General features: G+C 44.4%; 1 protein-coding gene across 3 annotated transcripts in view; it reads right to left on the minus strand.

Annotated features, from left to right (window-relative positions):
* The window catches only part of GRID1 (glutamate ionotropic receptor delta type subunit 1), a 556,909-nt gene extending 534,674 nt beyond the window's left edge, over nucleotides 1–22,235 (minus strand). For all 3 annotated transcript variants that reach the window (XM_076338287.1, XM_076338288.1, XM_076338286.1), the window contains exons 1-2: nucleotides 21,864–22,235; nucleotides 19,521–19,676 (exon numbers count right to left, since the gene is read on the minus strand). In XM_076338287.1, coding sequence (XP_076194402.1) covers nucleotides 19,521–19,676; nucleotides 21,864–21,942 — 235 coding nt within the window. In that variant the 5' untranslated portion in view covers nucleotides 21,943–22,235. The remainder of the gene's footprint in view (nucleotides 1–19,520; nucleotides 19,677–21,863) is intronic.
* Nucleotides 22,236–22,771: the final 536 nt, after the last annotated feature.

Here is a 22,771-nt window from a genome sequence, read left to right on the forward strand (position 1 = left end):
TAACTGCAAGGATTTCATGAAGAAATTCCTATGAAGGATGGTTTTTGCCTAAAACAAGACATATCTTTTAGGAAACTCTTGCTGAAAAAAAGAAAATTGTATGAAAACAACAGGTTTAAATCTCATAAAAGACAGCAGAAAATAAAGACTAGTGCTAAGAAAAGTGATTCTATCATAACAAAATAACATCCTTCTTTGTGTATTGCTTACGGCAGCTGGGAATGCAGAAGGCAGCTCCCAGAAAGAAAAGGAAGTGTTCCTTAATACGTACATAATCTACCTAATGGTGAGAAGCTATTTTTTATATATACACACACACACATATACATATATATGAATTTCACAGAAGTGGGAGAAATACAGGCCAATTGACTGGTTCAAGTTCCAGCTTTCAGGACTTTCCTTGCCTCAGTTGGTACCTTTCTTGCTGAAGTTAAAAGGAAATTTTGCCCACATACACAGACTTCAGCAACGATTCTCGAGAAAGAGGCCAGACGATCAGTCATGAGCAACCCAAAATATCCTGCTCCCTCATTAGACAAAAAAAGTCCCAAGGACAGCTCGTTAGGTACCTTTTGTGACTGGCCCACAGAGTCAGACCAGAGACCTCTGAAGACTGCCTGTCTGCAAGCCTCAGCAGCCCCTGGCCGGCTGCCCAGGCAGCAGACCCAGCCGCACCACTCTTCTCCTGCCTCCTTCCCATGAGGAGTGCCTGCACAGAAGCAGAGACACCAGCCAGGTGCAAGGCAGTTCTGCAGTGGTGGGACAGCACCAGGTGTGCCTCATCGAGCCCTGGACCCAGCAACCTTTGTCTATAGGGAAGGCAAAGCCCACTAAAGCTTTTAGGTAAAAGTCACATATCTTCCATTTGTTTTTAAGTCAAGTCTTCTAAAATACAGTGATGCTTTGTTGTCAGATATCCAGTTACACTAAAAGAATAAACAGTACCCTGGACATTATTTTAGTTAGGGGTTTCTCCCAAATATTTTCAATATATGAAACAAAGGGAACTACAGAGGGTAAAAAAAGGCAGTGTTCTCTCTGTGGACTGCCACTGTCCCAAGCTAGATTAGCTACTCAGTTTTCAGACCAAAAATATTCCTTACCACAAGAGGAATCTGCACTGACAGCAAGGGTTTCCTTGGATTTTATTTGGGAGAGTGGGTAGAGGTAACAGAAAACATCACTGTCACCAAAAAGTACACATTCTGAGGCAGGAATATTTTGTTTTTAATAAGGAGTCTGTAACAGAAAAACTGCATTCTATTCAGCTTTCAAAAAACCAAAGATGAACTAAAGGATTTTTTCAACTGCTGTTTCAAATCTCATGGAATGAATTTTTAAAAAAACAGTTAGGAGTTTAATTTTGTTTGCATTTTCTGCTTTACATTTTCTCAGAAGGATGATAAAGGAGCAAAGATGCCTACATGCCTTTTTAAAGAACCGTTCTCATATTTTGCTGCCGAAAGTGCTTAAAAACTAATGACGGATCGCTAATCCACTACAGAATACATTCTGTGCTACATGTAGCCATTTTTGTGTATTAAAAAATTATAGGCTCAGAACTCTTATCTTCTGTATGTTTTGTACTATCCAGTAACAGCAGCTACAGCTCTGCCATGTCTCTTGCCATATCTGTTTCTAGATTCGCTTTCTGAAGCTACAGTAAATTCGTAAATGCAGTGTGGCATTCTGGAGTAAGGAGACCCTTTCCCTTGTTTCAGGCTATTCCTAAGAAGAGATACCAAGCTCCATTTGCATGACTGGCACTAGGGCCTGGAAGACCCTTGTAGGCAATTTTCTGTTTTCGTTCTCCCATCATCCATACTTGGCTAGCTCTTGCTCACTTCTGTGTCATAGTCAGCTATGAGCTTAGAAAAACGTCTGATTCTGATTGTAAATCTGCAAACAGAGCAGATCCTTGAAAGAGCTAGATACTGTCAAACCCAAATCAAGACTCTGAGAACTCTGAACTCCACAGATCAGACCATTTAAAGCCTCTTTTTAGGAATTATTTGCCAATCACTAGTAAAACAGGCAATGAATTTTTAAAGCTATGTTTTCTATGACTTTTACAGTCACACTCAATACCTACTTCAGTTACCATAACAAGTTTTGCACCAGATGCTTTTGGGTTTAGTGAAGACAGTCAAGCACATTTATTGCCTATTTCTTCTAGAGGCGACCGAATAATTTTCAACAAAGAACTTCCTCCAGCATAGTCTTCATTTTTGTGCCTATATTTAATAGCACATATCAGACTGCAGTTCTTTCTCTTAGAAATGAACCGCTTCAAGTCTTTACAGATCAGTCAAGTCTGCTGCAACTCACGACTTAGCTGGAAACAGTCACTCCAGTGACACAGTCCTGATTGTCTTTCTCTAGCCAGCTGAGCGTGCCATCACCTGTGAGATGATCGCCTGTGTCTGAGCTAAAGGGGTGTAACTTTGAGAACACTCAGTATTCCTTCAACTTTGTTCATGGTGCAGCTCTGTCTTTGAAATTATTTTCCCATTAGCTGTACCTTTCGGAAATATGGACTCAGTTCCCACACAGGCAAAGCAGACAATGTATCATATGGACTGTTAAGTAGAGACAGCTCACATCATCTCAGCAGTTTAGGCAGAACTGAATTTTGATGCCACAAGGATAAGAGGTTGTTTCTGGCCAAGTCCAGGCTGCTTCTGCCACAGGAAAGAAATATGAAGGGACAAACCACAGGTGAAGTCCCAGTGGTGCACTCAGGTGAGCAGATCCTATTATTACTGATATCAGTTGGGAAGCAATGGAAAATATGAGGAGTGGTGCCTGCCTCCAGCAATACTACCTTTCCCAAATCCCAACCCTTCTCACGGGGCAGCAGCAATGCTGGCAAGCCTCAGAGAGCCGCCAAATTCATCACTAGAACTAAAGCTGATGCTGCACTTACAGTCACTTGCCCCAGAGCTGCCTGCTTTGCATGTGCCTTGAGCCATCCTGCCTTTAAGCCCATACATGTGAGAAGTTCCTCCCACGTGCAGGATCTGCCTGTGGAAGGATCAAGTATCCTATTTCAGAAATACCTGCAAAAGATTTCAAGTGACTGCAATAAGCATAAGCAATATACCAATTTAACTACTTTGTTGTGTAAGATGCCCACTCACTGAGGCTGAAGAGCCAAGCTAACTTGGAAGGAAAGAAGAGAAGAAATGCATCCCAAAGCAGGTTCTTATGTGTATGCAAAGCTCTACCACACATGGCAGGGTAGAGGAGGTAAAGCTTGCATCCTGTACCTATAGGTATCCCTAGGACTGGATCTGGTTCACGTTCACAGTACTTACACTGAATTGCTCACAGGTCAGGTCTAAATGCATGTGGGCCTGGAAGGCTTTTCTATGCACAAATTCTCAGCTTGCTTGTAAAAAATAACTGTGATTTTGCACTATTTAAAATCAAAGAGTTGCCATGGGGTTACGTGTGGTCTAGAACCTCAGCTGTAATGTGTCTGAGGATCAAGCCAGGCAAAAGTTCACATGGTTATTCATGGCTATAAGGTTATGCTTTCAGATCTCTATGAACAGAAAGAAAGCAGGTTATGGTCCTCATACTAAGCTTCTATGAATTGAACAAGGCTACAGAAGCATTTAATAAATATAATAAATTTGAGCAGCAAAACACTACCGCATACAGTGATTTCTTGGAGAGATTTATTCATATTTCTGAAAAAAACTTAAGTTCCTCAAAATCCTCACAGAAATAATCCTTTCTATTTTTTACTTTAAGTAAATGGCCTGAGTTTTTACTAAATCATCAAACAGCTACGGTGTGCTATTAATGGCAACAACCATAATCAACTTCAAAAGTTCACATGCAATATACAGAAGGAAGAACTTCCAAGGAATTTGCTGCAATCAGTTCAAATGAGGCAGATGGGTAGGAATATGCAGCTCCTATGACTCAGTGAGTTAGTGCCAATATAGACTACGATATTAGAAGTACTCAGCGACATTGTTGTACAAGAGAGGTCCCATCGTAGCACGCTGCATTAACAGCAGCAAAACCCTTGAGAATTTTCCAGGCCTTGTCAGCCCAGACTGCTTTGATGAATGCTATAAACAGAAGAAGATAAAATAATCACTCACTAGTTTACAAGCACTGAAGTACAGCTATCAAAGGTTTCTAGGCTGCATTATGACAGTGGCACAGACATGCTTGGCAAACAGGCCAATATCTGAGCTTATGGTTGTCAGACATCCCAAATTCCCATGTTCATTTTATATCTCTGAGGCTTATACCTCCAAAGACCTAGGGTGCTCCTCCTTCACATTGTATTTCCCTACAGAAAACAACTGAGACTAGCAAATTCAAGGGGTCGTTCATCTGCTTGTCAGCACTTAGATAATGGTTTGTCATTCAAGAACGTCAGTCAATTTTTCTAGTCTTTGTAGTTGGTTAATGGTAAGACAAACACTCAGTACTTAAAATAAAGATTTAACAGACCATTTTAAGGAAAATAAACAGCACGAGGTTAATGACAGTGAGCATACTTATACTCTGTGTCTGGGGGACAAAGCTGGAAGGATCATCTGGGTCACTGACTCCAATTCTCTGCAATCACAGGAAAATACAATAAAGGGGTCAAGAACACATCAGTCCCGTGAACATCAAGGATTATTTCCTAAATCTTATACCACTGGTTTCAACCTCTGGTTCACAGACCAATCTAGGCAATAAAAAAAAAGTTTAAAAAATCAAGACCGTTGTCAGCAGATTTAAATTATCACCCCTCTCAGGATCTTTTCCAGAGGTATAGAAATTGAAAAAGTTTGAAAACAACTGGCCTACAGCCATCCCAAAGTCTACAGTAAGAGGCCAAAGGCCAGAACTACAATGTGACTCAAGAGGAGAGCAGAGGAAATTCAGGCCATCATGCTGGCCCCAACAATATCAAGAAATGTGTTGTCAAATATTTCAGACAATCATAAGAAATGGATCACAACCCACACAACACAGAGAGTAAAAATGAAGTAAGTAGCAGGTCCCCACTTATCTCACCAGGGAGAAAAATTCCTTCACAAGTCCAAATCTAGTTTAACCCATTTCTGGTTTAAGGAAGCGCAGTTTAGCAATAACAGAATTAACCTATAGGTGTACCAGCCTAATATACCAAATATTCCATTGCTTCCTTCAGCCAGTCTGGTACTTTGGGTGATCAAAGAGTGGGAGAGGAGAGAAGAGAAGGGAGGGAAGGAAATAAGGGATGAAGCAAAAAACTACCATGCACCTTAAGCTACGTTTCAAGAGCTAGATCCCTTCTTGGGCCCTACAGACAGGTCAGAAGGAGGCATGAAGTACATGATTACACTACATGAGCACTGGGAAGAGGAACTCCAATCCCAAGGATGCCTACAGAGGGCATGAACATAATTTTTTATCTTCCTTACCATGCTATACAGATCAGACCTTGGCAATCACATGAGAAACTGCATTGGGAGTCCCATTTCTCTTCACCTAGTAATTCTCATTCGCCAGCAACCAGAGTTAGAGGCAAACTTCCACAATTTAAAACTTAATCCAGGACCAGCATCCAGAAAATCAATTGACCTTTCTCTGTATCAAGATAACTAATACTCTCAACAAGTTTACTTCCTATGTTAGTATTTTTCTATAGAAAAAGAGATAAAATGAGTTTCCTATAAAATCTCATAAAAAAGAGAATATAATTATGGGGAGAATGGAATAATCCTTTTTTAAGCTAATATATCCATCTTGAGACAACCTTCAATATACTTCAGAACATTTCAAGCAATTTTATCAGCATTTAGGAAGGAAAAAGAACGCCTTGAGGCCAGCCCTGTCAGCAAGTATTTCCCATCTTCAGCTTAATTCTCAGTATTATTCCAGATGAATGCATTGCAGGTACACTTTTTTAAAGCACTGTGAACACTCTATTACATTGATGGCCACCCTTTTCCCATGTGAGCCATTATTTGCAAATATGGATACCCTGGAAAAAAAAGGCAACTGGTAATCTTTTGGAAAGAACACAGGCGCACTTCATACTAACAACCTCTCATTAAGAAACTCAACAGACTTCTTTAAATGAGATTTATGAGACCAAGACGAAAGTACATCTGCATTTTTCTGTCTCTATGGTTTCCTGAAGATAATGATTTTGTCATATCTGTTAGAAGACTTTCTGGCCAAAAACTAAAATAATTTGATGTAGTTTTTTTTTTAAACATCAATATAACATCACCAGAAATATTAAAAAAAATAAAAGAGTTGCGAAGTTCACATATATACAGACCTTTTTTCAGGAGCAATTTCATTTTCCCTCATGCATGCTTATTTGATCTTTAGACCAGCTTCTTCAGCTGGTTTGCATTTTACCAACAGTATCATAAGTTTTTCCTATCAATTCTCAAGCTATTTATTAACACTGCAATAACATGCTAAATCTTGAAGATCCCACTTAAAATTCTCAGCTTCAAAGTGCATTTTCCAAAGGCCCTAGGACCTATGACTATTTCCCAGTTAATCTGATAATCTGACAAGCTATTTGCAAATCATACATTCAAAGTAACCCTGAAGAGACGGAGATATATTTTTAAAAGACAGAATTCTCTAAATCCATATATTTATTTGTATTTCCTAAGTCCAACACACCTCACCAACAAAGTAGTTGGGAACAGATTTAAACAGCAAATTGACACAAGCCTTCATTTTGCCTTAAGGCACTTTCCAGGGGCACTGGAGCCAACAGAGCCTTTCCAGCTGTCACTATGCTGTTCTACATTCAAAGAAACTCCTCCTATTTCTTCTTTAACCTCAGAGAGAACAATCTTACCTTATTAGTTCACCAGGAAGTGAACTGAGCGCTGCAGGCTCACACCTTTTTCTGCCTACCCCTTGATCATCTTGTGACTGAGTTTAACTTGAATTTAACAAAGTGTCATGTGTATGTATGATACATATTTTTCTCTAGGGCCTTGTACAGTAGTTCTCTGGTCCACGCTGCATTTTACAGTGTACGAATTTTACAGTTAACTTACACTCCATGAACAGGTTTTGGTACAGAGGTAAACTACACCCTTGGGCAACTAGCACTGCTATTTCTGAAACATGTAAAATAAACCAAACTTTATAAGACTGTCACAAGTTACAGACTGTAAGCTTTTCTCTCCTGCAAGCCCAAAAGAACATCAACATTTTAAAGCACATTTTCTCCTTTTACAAACATGAGAGAGATCAAAAATAATTGATTTCCGTATTAATTGCCCCACATAACAGCTTATTTATTTATTTTTCTGAAAAAATAAATTTCAGAGCCAAAACATCACACACATCCCGCTCCAAGCCTTCCTCTTATAGCATCCTTTAGGAGATGTGCCACTTCCACGGACTCAACACACGCACCCATAACTTTTCAGGGCAAGGGACAAGACTCAAATTTACAAATAATCTCCCTACAGGCCAGCAACAATAAAAGACCAGTTAGCAGGATTACCAAAATCCAGTTTAGAGCCCCATTGCCACCATTAGTGCAGGACACAAACTCCCGCCTTTGATCAACAAACTTTATTTCTTGCATACCCATCAGGTGTTTTTCTGCATGTTGAGCTGCCTAAAGGACAACGTCTCTTTGAAGATAATTAGCACAAGAAAGAAAATAGAAAGGCATTAAAATTATGACCATACAGAATCTGCTTTCTAGTTCATGGACATTTTATGAAGTGTTTTTTGACCAAATCACCATTTTAGTCTGAATGCACTTAACTGCCAGCATTGCCAGAATGCCCTATAGCAAATATAACCAACCACTGTTGTAATTTCTTTTTTACAATTCCTGGTATTTTGCCATTCTTTAGAGCTACTGTGATGCTCTCGAGGAGCACCTCTGGCTTCTTGTCCATGTGTGTTCTCCATCTCCTTATGATGTTAGAGATATGCAGCTTTAAAGGTTAAAATCTAAAATAAAATAAAAAAGAGAGGAATATTACCCGTCATATCAGTGAAAGCAGGATGAGAGACTTAATTCTGTAATACAAACCCCGGGCTCACTGCAGCAGGTAACACAGAGGAAGCTGCATGAAACTTAAAGGTTTCCCCTGGTGGTCACTGAAAGGTGGTAAGTCTCCCAGAGACACACATTTCATTTCCATAATGCAGTTCCACTTCTTTTAATGTAAATGGAAAAGACAAAACCTTAGTTTTCTCATGTAGATATAGTTGCCATTTACAAACCTTAAAATATGCTCTGAAAAACGTCTGTGTACTGCTGCCAACAGATGTTGTCATCATGATGATTAAAATGCAGTGGAAATAGAATAATCCAGCAAATCACAAAAAGCATGTTCATAAAATCTATTGCACTGAGCAGTGGCAGGGAAGAGGGAAATATGGGGGGGAACACCATGCTACCAAACAAAAGAAGGCAGGTAAAAAAGACATCAGAATTCAGAGAAATAATTTACATTTACAAAACTCACTAGGAAGTAGAATGATGAATCTGCTGTCCATATAAAATGGGGCACGGCTGGAAGTGAGGGGGTGGCTCTGAAAAGGACAACAGCAGACGGGAAAGTGTATGTCTCACCAGCTAGACACCTTTGAGAAACTGGAGTTTTGGTGAAGAACCCCAGGCATAAAGATACCAGCTAGAACTATACGGTCCCTGACTTGGCGATAAGACCCTAAGAACTAACCCAATAGATAACAGAAGGAAGCCCTTCCTGAGATAAATACTAGGTTACTGCAAAAAAATCTCATGAAAGACAGCAAAATGCCTTTTGAGAACTAGGATTGCAGATTTGATTCAAAAAGAATCAGGCATCACTAGTCATTGCATTGCCCAGATGACTCTGAGTTTTAGCTGACATTATGTTTTATTTTTAAGCACCTGTGTAAAAGCAAAGAGGACACAACATGGTCACAAAAATGCAAACTGCCCTCAACCCATGACAAGGCATTAAGCCTTTAGAAACCCATTTGTGAACCAATCTTGCCACACCAGTGCCACTGCCATGGGCAGAGAAGGGAGGGAAAGATGACTCCAGCCACCTGCTTTAAGAAGGCTGGCTCTAATCACACTTGACAACAGCACTTCTGCTTGCCTGTGCGGCTGACTTTGTGAGTACTCATCCAGAGGCAAGGCAAGACCCCACTGGCTGCCGAAGCACTGTAACACATTTAATGGGTGCGCTAACTCGTGGCTGAGGATACCGCTTGTCTAGAAGCCTTGCGGCAAGACCTTCCTCCCAAGTGTCCCCTAAGAGTTACCACACACAGTCCATCAGCTCCCTTACAATTTCTTGGGGTTTTTTAAAAGAATAAAAAAGCTAGGTAGTGCTGAAATGTGAAATTACTTTTCATGTGGACTGTACAATGCTTTAATCCAAATATAGGCACTCATTTCAAGCTGTCCTGGACAAGTGACTTTCTACAAGCAAAGGTTCAGTCAACCTCAACTTCTGCTAAACCATATCTTTCCCTATCTTGTCCTGTGAGCACACTTCGGAAATGCCTTTTCTTCTCTCAGGAAGGGAAACACCTGCCACGGGCTGATTATTTGCAGACTGATCACTTGCTAACGCTGTGGCAGCCCTACCCTTCTCCAGCCTCTTTAAAAATCCAGACCCATACTGTGCAAGCATCTCGCTCAGACCAGAGGAAGCGCAAGCTTTTTCTGTTTCTGTTTGGGTCACTAAGTCCTACCTATATCAAAACCCCTGTTACTTCCACAGTAACTGAAGTACTTCAGGACAAAAGCAAACTGAAAGAAAAGAAAAGAAAAATAAAGTTTCAGTAAAAATAAACTTAAAGCAGATAATTGGGTTGTTCCCTTTTATTTTTTGTGCACTTCAACATCCTAGCCCTCTGTGTTTTGACCCTTGCAGATATCACATCCTAAGTTCCTTTTCTCTAAGCCTCTCAGATAACTGTTCTCGTTCCGAAAATATCCTCAGGTAGGATAGAAAATGGACAAAACATCAGTCCTTCAGATTAAAATGCAGCTAATATTCTACACAAGACAATGCTCAATTTATACCAGAGTTTTCCTTGGAGTTCTAAAGCATTTTTTAAACAAACGTAAAATTAAGTCAAGGGTTTGCAAACACACAGGAAAGACACTGAGAGGCTCTGTCTCCCATAAACCAACTCCTTCCACCGTCCCAACTTTTACCTTTATCCAGGAGCAGAGAGGTTAAGAAAACAAAGGGCTATGGAAATGCTGCTGTAGATCGTTACACAGTTTCTCCATTGGAAGTATTACCAAGCAGCAAATAATTGGTATTTCCTAAATATCAAGTAATGGTATAGAGTCATTTACCCACTGACAAAGACAATTCTCATTAACTTTAAAAACATTCGCTTATATGGAAAATCCTTTTACTCACTTTCTAAACAAGAACAAACCAGATTATCAATGAGATTTTGAGGATATTGAAAGTATTCCATCAGCAATGCTACTAGTTAAAATCTCAGAGACTCAGATAAGTAAGTGAAAAAGCAGAGGATTAAGTGACTGGACTGAGAAACGGGATACATAATGAGAGCTTGGACCCACTGGGAGTTTTTTGGTTTGAGCTTGTGTTTCTTAAGAGAGAAAGTAATTTCTTAGATATTATTTTGTTGAATATAGGGAAAAAAAAAATGTTTTCTTACTGTCCTTTTACTCCCTCTATAAAAGGTTGCTAAGGGAATGGTTCTCAGTAAGGTCAAGCAGTAGAAACCCCGCTGTGTGTTTTAATGCAGCCAAACACCACTTGAAATTAATGCCTCTTGGTTCTTTTTACCTTTAAGCACTGGCTGCTAGTGCTTTCCAGTATTAATTCTTACTGCATATCTGAATATGCAATATAATAGGCAAAAGGAAAAAAAAATGGACAGGCATCAAGATGTCACAACGGGGTCAAAGGAACGGAACTTCACAAAAGCAGGGCTAGTATAGACAGCTTCTTTCCGATACGACAAACATTTCAGGCTGTAAAAAGCACTCCAAACCCACAAACCTGAATGTAGTTTCAAGCACAGCAATCAGGTCTCCAAATTATAATTCAATGCAAGCTATTAGGAAAAACATAAAAGAAACCCTTTCAACATATTTCTCATTTCAGATATTTATTGCCTTAAATTTATGTAAATGAAAGAAATCTTGGCATATTAGCATATCATTATCATCTGCATTTGAAATGATTACAGATCTACATATGATATAAAATGAGGTTCTCAAAATGTTGCATGCTATTTAATGGTCTCACTCCAATTTCCTCATGGACAAGAATCCTAATGACCAGAGAGCTACGCTAAGGATGAGCATTAGCTGCCCCCTTTCCTCAGTGAAGAGTGAAATGGAAAGGATTCTCAGGGCGGCACCTAGATTTCAACTTCAGAGCTGACACATTTTTGTGTAAGGTAGTCTGCGTAACTTATATGTGCCCTGTGTGTAAAATGTTTCATTCCTTGGTCTGAAACTTGGCCTCTTTCAACAGGTTTCCAAATGGAAAGAGCCACACAGCATTTCTGTATGTAAGAAAAATCATTGCACACTTTGTATTACATCACAAAAACCTGTCAAAATGCAAAATTGAACATTTAAGCCATTTTTCAAAATCATCAACTCAAATATCTGTAAATTATGCAAAATCTCTTGCCAGAAAAGCAATAGCTGTGTGGGCCATTTCCATTCTAGCAGGGCACTTTCAGATAAACAGAGACATCTGCTAAAAAACAAAAAAAAAGTTTAATTTCATATAATTATAAAACTCGCACAGCAGTATGATTCCAACAATGCATTCTAAGTAATTTTTTTCTGAGGGGCAAATTGAAAAAAACACCTCTAAGCATGAGATGACAGAGACAAATAAAGACACAGTAGGAATTCCCCTCAGAGGGAATTTATTATGAATAAAAGTATGAAAAACATTTTGCTCTTTGCCTAAAAAATGAATAAGAGTTTGACTACGGTTCCTCTGAAATGGCAAAAAGTTAAATCCAAAGTAACTATTTCAGCCACAGTCTTAGTGTGCTATAGCCTTACAGTCAGGCACTATTGTAGTTGTATAACTAGGCTTTATTTTGTTTTCCTTCCAGTAAATAACTATGGTAAGCCACGAACAGTTTTAATAAACATGATGATATCCCCTCTGTTCAAAGCATGTGTAGTTTTAACTCCTTTCACTGTATGGCTCAGCCATAGCATGATAAATCACATCAAAATATTAAATTCATCCCATTCTGCAAGTATGAAGATGTAATTTAAAATGTAATACTTAGATAGTCAATCCTCTAATCAGCGGAAGCTGGAAGATTCTGAACACAGAAAGGCTCAAGGCGTATTCCCTGCTGGACACATTGCAGTAAGTCTAGCAATTAAATTACTTGTATGGGGTATATGGGCATGCGTGTATATGTATATGCATATATACAGATTGTATTTCACAATTTAGGATCATTTTCTTTAGCCATTAGTTTAACTAGATCAGGCCGAGGTGGTTTTTTTATACTCATTTCACATTTACAGATCCTCCTCCACAGTAATGACTGAGAAAAGCTGCCACAGACAAAGGACTCAGAAAATTATTTTCTTCAAGAAAAAAAAAAAAAAAGAAAAAAGATAAACAGAAAGAAATTCTTTAACCCTGAAACACATTAGCTAATATTTTTATGAACACTGCTTATTTCTGATCTTTTGGGATAATTTCTAGCATGCTAGTTAACGATGTAGCATATTTTCTATAATGAAAGCCTAGAATAAGAAACCCAACTGCAGCTCCTTGGTAAATGAGCAAGGTCAGCAGCAGGATCAGTGAGGAAGACCGCTAGGTACTGAAAAAGTATTGTAGCCTAACCTGCAGCTGCTCTTGCATATGAGACCCTTAAAATAGATGGGTGGCCCACACCCAACATGGAAATAAAGGTATTAGCAAGTCTGCATATTAGAAGAGAGAGAAGAAATGAGCTTAACCTGTTATGCAGATGGAGGGAGCGAAAAAAAAAAATCTTTCAGACAAAATAAAAACCTTTTAACTGCAAAGCATGAAAATAACAAGGGACTCCCTATCATCCCACAGGAAGCAGGGGCTGAGACACCTCCTGTGGCAGGCTGAGCACGTCACCTCCCCATCACCAGCCTCCGCCCAGCTGGGGTAGGACTCCCTGCTCCAAACAGGTCCCATCCACACCGTCGGTGCTTCCACAAAGAAAACGCTTTCTACCCTGGGATGCTAAGCTGTGAGCCCACAGCAGCACCTCCTTCTTCCCCTGACTGCTCACTGCCTGCTGCACTCCGATGCATGGCACTGTCTGGAGCTCCCTCCCGGACAGCTCAGCCCCAGCCTGAAATTATGGGAGGCTCCACACAAGCAGCGAATGTGGCCGGGGTGGAACTAACCTCAGCACATCCTGGAAAAAAATCCAAGCCATAGCAGGGATGACGTTTCAGAGGGACTGCCTCCCGAAAGCACAAAACGTTTTGCGCCTGCAGTTAGGCGGTGACCAGAACCCAAATGGCTGTGGCTACAAAGCAACGAATCACAAGTGGAATGAAGCAACGACACAAGCCTGTATTTGGATGTTTCCCCGCAGTCTGCAGCCTGCCTTCATCCTCAGCACCCAACGGACTCCTTCATGGGCTGTTGACTCCTTTCCTTCCTACGGAAGACATCTGCAGGTCCCTGCTTTCAGCACAACAAAAGCGCAAGAATGGGAAGAGATGGACATTTTAATTTGTTGTTTTCTTCAGCTCTGCAAAACACTCTGGTTTATAATACACTGAGCCACGCAACTATAGAGCATAAAAACACGAGCACAATGAGATGACAGTGTCACAGATGTCTTCGCTGTGGCAGTCCTTAGCAAGCCTTGGTCTGGTCTCAGAGGGCACAAGGAGGTAAAACTGTTGAGCACATTCATCCCACTGAGCAACAGCTTTTAACTGGAGCAGACCAGTAGAAAAAATGTGCGGTTGCACAGCAAGACCTCTCTGACCATGGGAGGGAACCCCTACCTCCACTCTTTCTGGTTGTTTTTTAATCTGAAAGGTCAGATTAAAACTAGAAAAAAGTCTATATAACAATATGTTCTTTCTGGAGAGCTCAGAGTTCACCTGTCAAAAACTTCCAAACAAGACCCTGTATCCTGATGAAAACAGTGTGAAATCTATGTTCAAGCAAGCCGCGGAAGAAGAGCAGATAGAGGTAGAGTCATGCGACAATGAAAGACTCAAGAGAAACCGCTGGAGAAAAATTAATTTACGCTTTATCAATATAAACCAATCCTTTGCGATTCTGGCAGGTGAGAATTTGTTATGTTTTATGTTAAAAATCTAGGTACAGCCTGTGATTTCTAGCTAGGCACCAAATTCCCCAATCCAATGCAGTCAAATCAATAAAGCTTTGCTTTTGAAAAAACTAATAATCTGTATATGCAATATTTTATGAATATTCATCTTATTTTTTGTTTGCATTTGTTATGCTTCCCTTTCCTTTCTCTCTACTCTTCCCTTCTGGTATTAAAACATCCTAACTCTAAAAACAACCACCTTCACTTCTGGGGCATGTGAAGCTATAGCTCAACAAAACAAAATGTCTTACTCCGCATTTACACAAACACGTATTTGACGTAGCTTTATACGCTGCTGGATCTGGCTTACCCAGTGGCAAGGGGAGGGTTATCACCATGACCCAGGGGTACCTTTTCACGGTTGTTGTTAGGTCTTCCCCTTCTATCTTTAATAGCCACCTAAGTTTAAATTCTCCCAACAGAGAAAACAGTCCTCTACCTGAAGCTTGAAGCCTGCATTTCGCCAAAACCAGGACGCAGCTCCTGGCCCACCTGTGGGTTTCTAGTCAGGGACACTTGCACTACCTCAAAATAGAGTCCCAGGTTTGCAAAAAGAGCTATGTGTAAAAGTCCCAAGACACATGCGCGCACACAAGCATACAGTCACTCTGCTCCTCCTTACCACTGGGCAAGGCACATATGACAAGTATAGCTCTGCTTGGGGTTTTGGCCAGCCAAATAAACGCAAGAATAGCAATGGAGCCGCTGAGTTCAGTTCTCCAGGTCTGTATTTCATCCTAGTTATCTACTCATTGATCAGCTTATACCTTCTCAAGAAATAAAACTGTCAGAAAGCAACTGTGGTAGTAACTTGAAATACATGTGCTGAGCTAAGATAGTTCAAGAACTATGCCAAGTACGTACCATTACCAAGTCCTACAGACTATGGTAAGAGATCAGATTCACTCAATGGTATACAACACAGACATCCAAAAAATCAGCAGCTCTGAGTTGTCCTGAAACCACAGCAGCATACACGGGACTGATGATAAGCCCATTTATGGAACACCATTCTTGCTCTCTGATCACATTCTGATTTTCCAAATTTGTTCTGGTTTCCAGAGCTGACAGCATTTTAACATCAACAAGCACACATACAAGGCTGCTCAAATTAGAAACAATTCATCTGAAAATGCTATGCAGAGAGAACAGCAAGTTTCAGCTCCAGGAAAGCTCCATAGACGTGCAAGCATCATCCACTGAGAAACAGGGTTTTAAAGTTTCACGGTTTCTGAGTAACTATCTCCATTGGATCCCTTCTCAAAAGAGCACTACATAAGTTAAGTATTAGCTTTCCTATGCCCCGGTTTTGGCCTATGGCTAACTATTCCCCCTCCAAAAGCAACATTTTAAAAACTTACACGTTAGTTTTGTTTGGTTTTTAGTCTAAACATGCCATCATGTTTTCAAGCCCAGCTGGGAACTTGTTTGCCACCCATATGTCATACACAAAGTCCCTTTTCAACACCAATGGCAGGCGCAAAAATCCCAATTTGAACTGAAAGCTTTCAAGTGTTTCTCGTACCTTTGAGCTTCTTTGAATCCTTGAATCACAAAAAGGTTACCACAGTACTAGCTTAAATACACACCACACACGAACAAGTGCTTATTATCTCACATCTCAATCACTTAACAGAAACTGAGCACATAGCTCTTTTGGAAGCAAGGATATAATTTAACATCATGATTGTGATTTGAGCTCACTTCCTTAAAATCATATGAAAAGAACAATGATTCCCCATGTATATTTTCTCCTGTGACAGTCAGTGAAAAAACAATTTTTCCCTCAAGTAATTGCCACATACATAAAAGCAATATTCTACAAAATGCAACAACTGCTTGCAAGCGCAAACACACAACAAAGTCCTGTTTTATGTGTACACCAGGGTCTGTTTATTCTTTACTGTTACATCCCTTGCCACTGGAATTCCTGCCACCTACTTGCCACACTTTGTTTTGACCCCATCAAACTCATCTTCTCTAACAATCTCTTTACTTAATCGGCACAACAGGATCTTCTTTCTGCAACATGTATTAAAATGAAAGATGAAGATGGCACACAATTTACACTTTGTGTTAATTACTATTCTCTGGCACCCGACACAACCGTTAACACGTGTCCACTGAGTCTTTGAAGAAAAAGGGTCTCTGAATTTTATTTACCTACTTCAGTCACCATAAACTATCACAACAGTGCCCTTCTCTCTCTAAAGCAAAGTCCCTAAAGTTTTTTCTCAAAATCTTACACCATTTCTCAGCACCTCCCAGCATTGAAAACTACTCCATTTATGAAAGGCAAGGCATCTTCTGTTTGGCCTTTAGTTCTGCAAATGCACTGCTCCTACTGAGAAAACCCTACAGTTACTACCCTTCCGTGCTTCCTACCCATGCAGAAGTTCTCCAACTGCACAGTAAATGCCAGGTCAAACACACGTTAAAACCTATCTCCCATCAGTAATTAAAGTCTTGTTATTGTGTAACAGAGCTTGTTACATGGAGGGGTGACTTTCCATAATTTTACCAGCACAGTATCATTGAAATGAAGGTCCTTGCTTGCAGCACTCTTTAAAAAGGACTTAAGGAACCATTTACAATGTCATCTCACAAGACTGTGCAAAAGACGCTTCAGATAACAACAATATTTGTGATTGGTTTGATTGCGTGAACTATTCCGGCGGTAGTATCACAATGGTCTATTTTTATTCCAGATTGGTTTTTACCATAAAAAGTTCCATTGCTATGAAACTAATGCTTGCAACATTGATTTCCATGGTGCTGCTTAGAAAGAGACTGCAGAAGAATAATGTGGATGTCAAGGCATTTTATGTAGCAGCAGCAAGATTCTGCAAGCAGTCAAGGCAGCAGATTTGCTCCAGGTTATTTTGACTACTTGATGCAATATTCTACCAAAATGAGCAGGACATCCGCACAGTGAGATACAACGAGATTTTGAATAGTCAGAATGACACCAAGTAACACTGGGCAGAGAGGCACTACTCGGTAAGAATACCCTGGCAACTTGTACATCCCATGGATCATTCTGTCAACATGTTGTATAACAGTTTCAAAAGTAGGAAATTAAATCTTAAATAAAAAAAAAGACCTGACCTGAACCAACAAAGAAAGCCAGGAAATTGAGCAAAGTCTGATACTCTTCTCTTAGCTCTCCCACCGTGGCAAGGTTTTACTCGCAGATAGGATCATTTCGCAGTCCTCCCAAAAGAAGACACATTGATATGCCTTAATGAAGTAGTGACAGAGAACAATTTCTCTTTGGAATTGTGAACATTCATCAACCGCTTCCTTAATTCTCCAGCGTAGGATCAGTTCATCAAAGAGCAATACTAATTGCAATGGACACATGAGCCCTGAAAGAGCATATTGGAAGGGATAGGAAGAAACATCTTTATTTACATATATTCAGGTAGAACAAAGATTCTGTATCAAAAAGATTAAAAACCTGACCAGAGTCTTTTCTATGACTTCAGCATGGATTTTCAACAGAAAATTTTATTTTCTTAGTAGTCTTCATAAATGCAATACTAATCTTCAAGGTTAGCAAATAAACCAATTTAAAAAAAAAAATCCTACTAGATCAAGAAGAATCCTCCAGTTGGTCATGCTTTCCTGCTTTCAACAAAACTGAGCAAAGGGACTCTGTCCACTGTCAGCTCAGATCCCAGGGCATTCAGAATAGTTTCATAAAGTTTTACTTCTAAGAGACACTGTTGAAAGCAATTGTTCAGCCAGCCAACTACTGTCACTTCCATGAATATGAATAAGCTCCAATATAGGACACTGAGCTTTTGCAAATGTAAGAAGATCCAATCGTTCAGAGTTAATCTTTGCCAATAAATCAACCCGCCATTATTTAGAGATTTTTATTTTCCTCTGGTGTCTATGTGGGTGGAGTTTTGTTTTAAAGTCCTCTTCTTCCCATTTCCGCAAAGATTTTTTTCATACCTCCTCGCTAAGCTTTCAGAGCAGCAGGAGCAATCCTATTGTTCGTGGGATCAGGCCCTTGAAAAGGTATATATTGCTGTTTCTCCTGAACGTGCATGATATTAACTAACACCTACTCTGAGGAAAAAAGATAGCAGAAGAAATTGTTCAGAGTTCATGAAAATTAACATTTGGTGTAATTTTGTAGCCATAATTTGCATGTACAAAACTTAGACATAAATACATATGGATTAATGCAAATTTTCATACAGGGAAAGATTCACTCTGTGTTCTGTAAAACTAAGGGTAAGGCTGATGATGAATCATTTTTTTAAAATATTCTAGTCTGGGTATATAAATAGCACTCTGTTTCTAGAATAATTACTACTGAAAAACACAGCTTCTGAAATAACCTAGGCCATAATTAACCTTGGCTTCATTAAATCACAAATAATATCTTTTTAAAGTCTTATTTGTAAAGGCAAGCTGATTAATTTAAACGTTTCCCTTCGCAAAAATCTAATTGAAATGGTTTACCTACGTAGCTACTTGTCAGATCTTGTAAACTCTGGGAAGGTTTTCAGCCGACGACTCGGCTGCCTTACCCTCTCCCCGGCCACCCGGGGGGGAGCTCCACGCTCACGGAGGGCCGCGCTGCCGCCGCCGGCCGCCCCAGCTCTGCTTCCCCTTGGGGGGCAGATGCGCAGGGAGAGGTGCCAGCTTGCGCCCCGCCACCGCCCGCAGCCCTTCCCGCAAGCGTCGAGTCCGCCTGCCCGGCCCCTCGGCGCCGCACGACCCCCCCCCTCCGGGCGGGACCCCCTCGTCTGCCCCGCCCCGCCGCGTCCACGCGTGGGCCCTGCCGAGGGGACGGGGGCGGCGGTGGGGCCCGGTTCCCGCCCCGCCCCCCCCCTGCAGCGGCGGAGAGAGGGAGCGCTTGCGGATCCAGGAGCGACCTGGAGCCCCCCTGCCCCGCCGGCTCTCCCGCGGCTGCCACCCCCAGCCTGGGCCGCCCTGCGCGGCGGGGATGGGCGCGGCGGGGATGGGATGGGCTCGGCGCCGCAGCCGCCGCACCGCGCCGCGCCGTCCCTCCCCTTTCGTTGTAAGACAGCGCCAACCCCCGACCGAAGAAAAGTTTCCAGCCGAGCGCCAGGACAGGTCCGGGCTGTCACCGGCGCCGAAACCTCCTCCCCGCCAACGGGCCGGGCCGGGCGCCCAGCCCACCCGCGCCGTGGGTGCCGCCCCGGGGCGCTCACCTTCCTGCACCGCATGGAAGGGGTTGTTGGCCTCTATGAGCTTGATGGAGTAAGTGATTTTCTCGCTCTGGAGGATGTCGTCATTGAGGTTCAGATCCGACACCGCCTGCTTGAACACCTCGTCGTCCTTGGCAGCATTGCCTTCGAAAATGGCACCTGCGGGGAGGAAGGCGGCAGAGGGTGAGGAGGGCTCGGCCCCGCTCCTCACCGGCTCGGCCCACCCGCTCGCCGCCCCGGAATCCCCGCTCCCCCCTGGGCCGTGCAAAGCCCGGGCCGCCTCCCACGGCGCCAGGCGGGGCAGCTCCGCAGGCACCAGGCACCTGTGGGGCCGGGACCCACGCGTGGGCGGCCGCCGCTGGCGGCGCGGCCTCGCCCCGGGCGCGGGGAAGCGCAACCCTCCTCCCGGCCGCTTCTGCTCCACCGGAGCCCTGAACCGGAGCCAGGCCGGGGTGAGGGACCGGGAAAGGGAGCGGGCTTGGGAATTAGACCAACTTTTCGCTCACTGCTTCGCCGCTCCCTGGGTTGCTGCCTTTCGGGCAGCGGTTTCATTGAGGCTGACACGCACGCAGGAACGCGAAGCCGGGGTTCGCGTCCAGTAACCTGGAAGCTTTAATCCCACAGTCCTGTTCATGCAGTTAACGTGAAAACATCTGGCGATGCGTGTTACGTAAGATCCCCTCTCACAGGAGCGCGTGTGTGCCCACACCAGGCTTACTGCCCCGCTCTGCGCGGCGGCGGCAGATCTTCAGCGCCCGCAGCAAAACAAGCAAAAAAAAAAAAAAAAACACCAAACAAAAAAACAACCACGTTATCCCCCAGCCTGGAAAAGTCCTGCTGATTCACACTGTGCGTGCCTGTGGCTGCAGCCTCCCCGCACCGCCCGTGTGAAATCACGGCTCTGCACACAGCATCTCTCCTCTCCTGCCCGCCGGACCGCTATTTCCGCGAGGAGTTAGTTAGCGAACACCTCTCGGGCTCAAGCTCCTGCTGGAGGTGACACCGTCCACCCGCAGGAGAAGCGGGGCCGAGAGGGAGAGCCGCGGAGGCTGTTGCGGCCCCCCCGCTCCGGGCACTTCCCCAAGGCGGCCCCACCGCCTCCCTGCCTCCCCGCGGGGCTGGCCCCGGTGCCCCCGGGGTCTGCCCGGCCCTGGGGAGCGCCCCTGGGCCGGAGTCCCCCGCTGCGGTCAGGGCTGACCCCGTCTCCTTAATGGCTCCGCAATGCTGTCTGCCTTGGCTGCGCCCCCAGGCTCCGGAGGCGAGCGGCGCCGACCGGAGCCTCCTCCGCCAGCCCCGGAGCCGCTGCGCGGGGCTGCCGCCCCTGCTGGGAAACTTGTTACCGGGCTGGTCCCCCTCTCCCCTTCCCCGCCCCGGGTCGACACGGGACTTTCCTCCCGTCTCGGTGGAGCCTCCCCTCGCCAGGATCGCTCCCACCCTGGCCCCCTCCTTTTTTTTTTAATCTCCCATCCTCCCCAAAAGGCTGGTGGGAATTACGGCTTTTCATTTCCCGGCCCTACTCCCGTCTCCTCCTCCATCATCCTCCACAAGTGCTTCTCTCCCCCCTCTCCGCCCCTAAACATCCTCATTTTCGTTCCTGCTGGTACCTTTCAACACCAGCCAAAAGGTGACTGCAGAGCCTCGCTTTTGCTTGCCAGGCTTCCCGCGGACATCACTGTGCCTTGCTCCCAGAAGCCATAAAAGTTCACATCAGCCTTTCCTTTGCCTCTTATTCATCCCTCTCTTCCTCCCACTGCTGATCCAGCCTTCTTGCTGCCCAGGGGTTTTAATGAGATCTTATTCAAACCACAACAGTTGCGCGCACAGACACACACACGCACAGAACCACTGCAAATCTCGCCTTTCTAACCCTTTCCCAGCCAAGTTCCACCTCCCCCGCATTCCGGCTCGGCTGACACCTGCTACGACAGGGGATGGAAACCAGGGGATTATCTCCCCGAAAGTTTTCCCTACGATCACGTTCAGATTATGCCTCTCTCCCGCTCGGGTGTTGGGGGCGGTTGTTCGTTTTCGGCGGCGAGGAGGCGGGGAGGGAAGAAAGCCATTCCACGCAAACGGGTCCGAGCACAGGCTCCCCAGCCACACGGGAGACCGCAGCGGCGGCCCCGGCGGGTCCCCCGCCCCGCAGCCCAGCCCGGCCCGGCGCACAGCCGGCATTTCGCCCCTAACTTCACAACCGGGGGGGATTCAGCTGCCTTTCTCCCCTCCCTCCTCCCGTCTGTCCGCGGAGTTGGGTTCAACCGCTGACATTACCGCGGTTAAACGAGACGCTCCCTTCATTTATTTATCTACCGCGTCCCTCTCCAACCCCCCCGCTCCCTCTCTTACCAATGTGGATGATGGAGTCCGCCCGCACCGAAACACACTGAAATATCCAGGGGAAAAGCCAGAGCATCAACACTTCCATTTCCAGCCTCTCGCACAGCACATCAGCCCGGGTTTGGAGAGGCAGACAGGGGAAAAGAAGGAAAAAGGCGCAACGGCAGGTGGAGCAAGGCAGCAGGCGCGGGGGGGAGATGCCCAGATACCCCCCCCTTAGGAAAAAATCCCCAGTTCCCCCAGCACCCCAAGGATTCTCCAAGATTGAGCAAAACGGGCGACGGGGAGAGGGGGGGGGAAAAAAAAAGCCGGGGCTAAAAAAGCACGGAGGTAGATCCCGGGTTGGCAGGCGGCGCGGCGGAGCCTCCAGCGCTCGGTGTGTGCCGGGGCGCCGGCAGACCGCGAACTGCGGAGCGGCCCCCCCCCCCGCCGCCGCCGCCGCCGCCGCCCGCCCCCCGCGCCACGTGACTGCGGAGCCTCGGCGCTCGGTGCCGCCGGGGCACGGCGCGGCGGCGGTGGCGGGGCGCGGGCGGCGGGGCGCCCGGGCAGGCGGCACGGAGGGGAGTTTGCAGCTCCGCCAGGAAGTGGGATGGCTGTGCAAGAACAGGGAAATTAATTGCTGTTAAATATGTTTAGATATATATATATATATATAAAAAATTCTGGGTATATCTAATGTATGTATATCTCCCGGGGGAAAGGGGTAGGGGGCCGATGCTCCGAGCGCAGGGAGCAGAGGAGCGGGCTCGACGGCTCGGCAGCTCCTCGGTTGCCGGGCGCAGGCTCTTCCGCGCGGCCGCAGCCCCCGCCCGGAGGGCGCCCAGCGCCGTGCGGCCTCCCGCAGCCCCCGCCCGGCCCGGCCCCGGGCGAGGCCCGGCCCGGCTCGGCTCGGCTCTGCGCGGCGGGACGCCCCCGGA

Source organism: Aptenodytes patagonicus, chromosome 5, assembly GCF_965638725.1.
Source record: "Aptenodytes patagonicus chromosome 5, bAptPat1.pri.cur, whole genome shotgun sequence".
Lineage (NCBI taxonomy): Eukaryota > Metazoa > Chordata > Aves > Sphenisciformes > Spheniscidae > Aptenodytes > Aptenodytes patagonicus.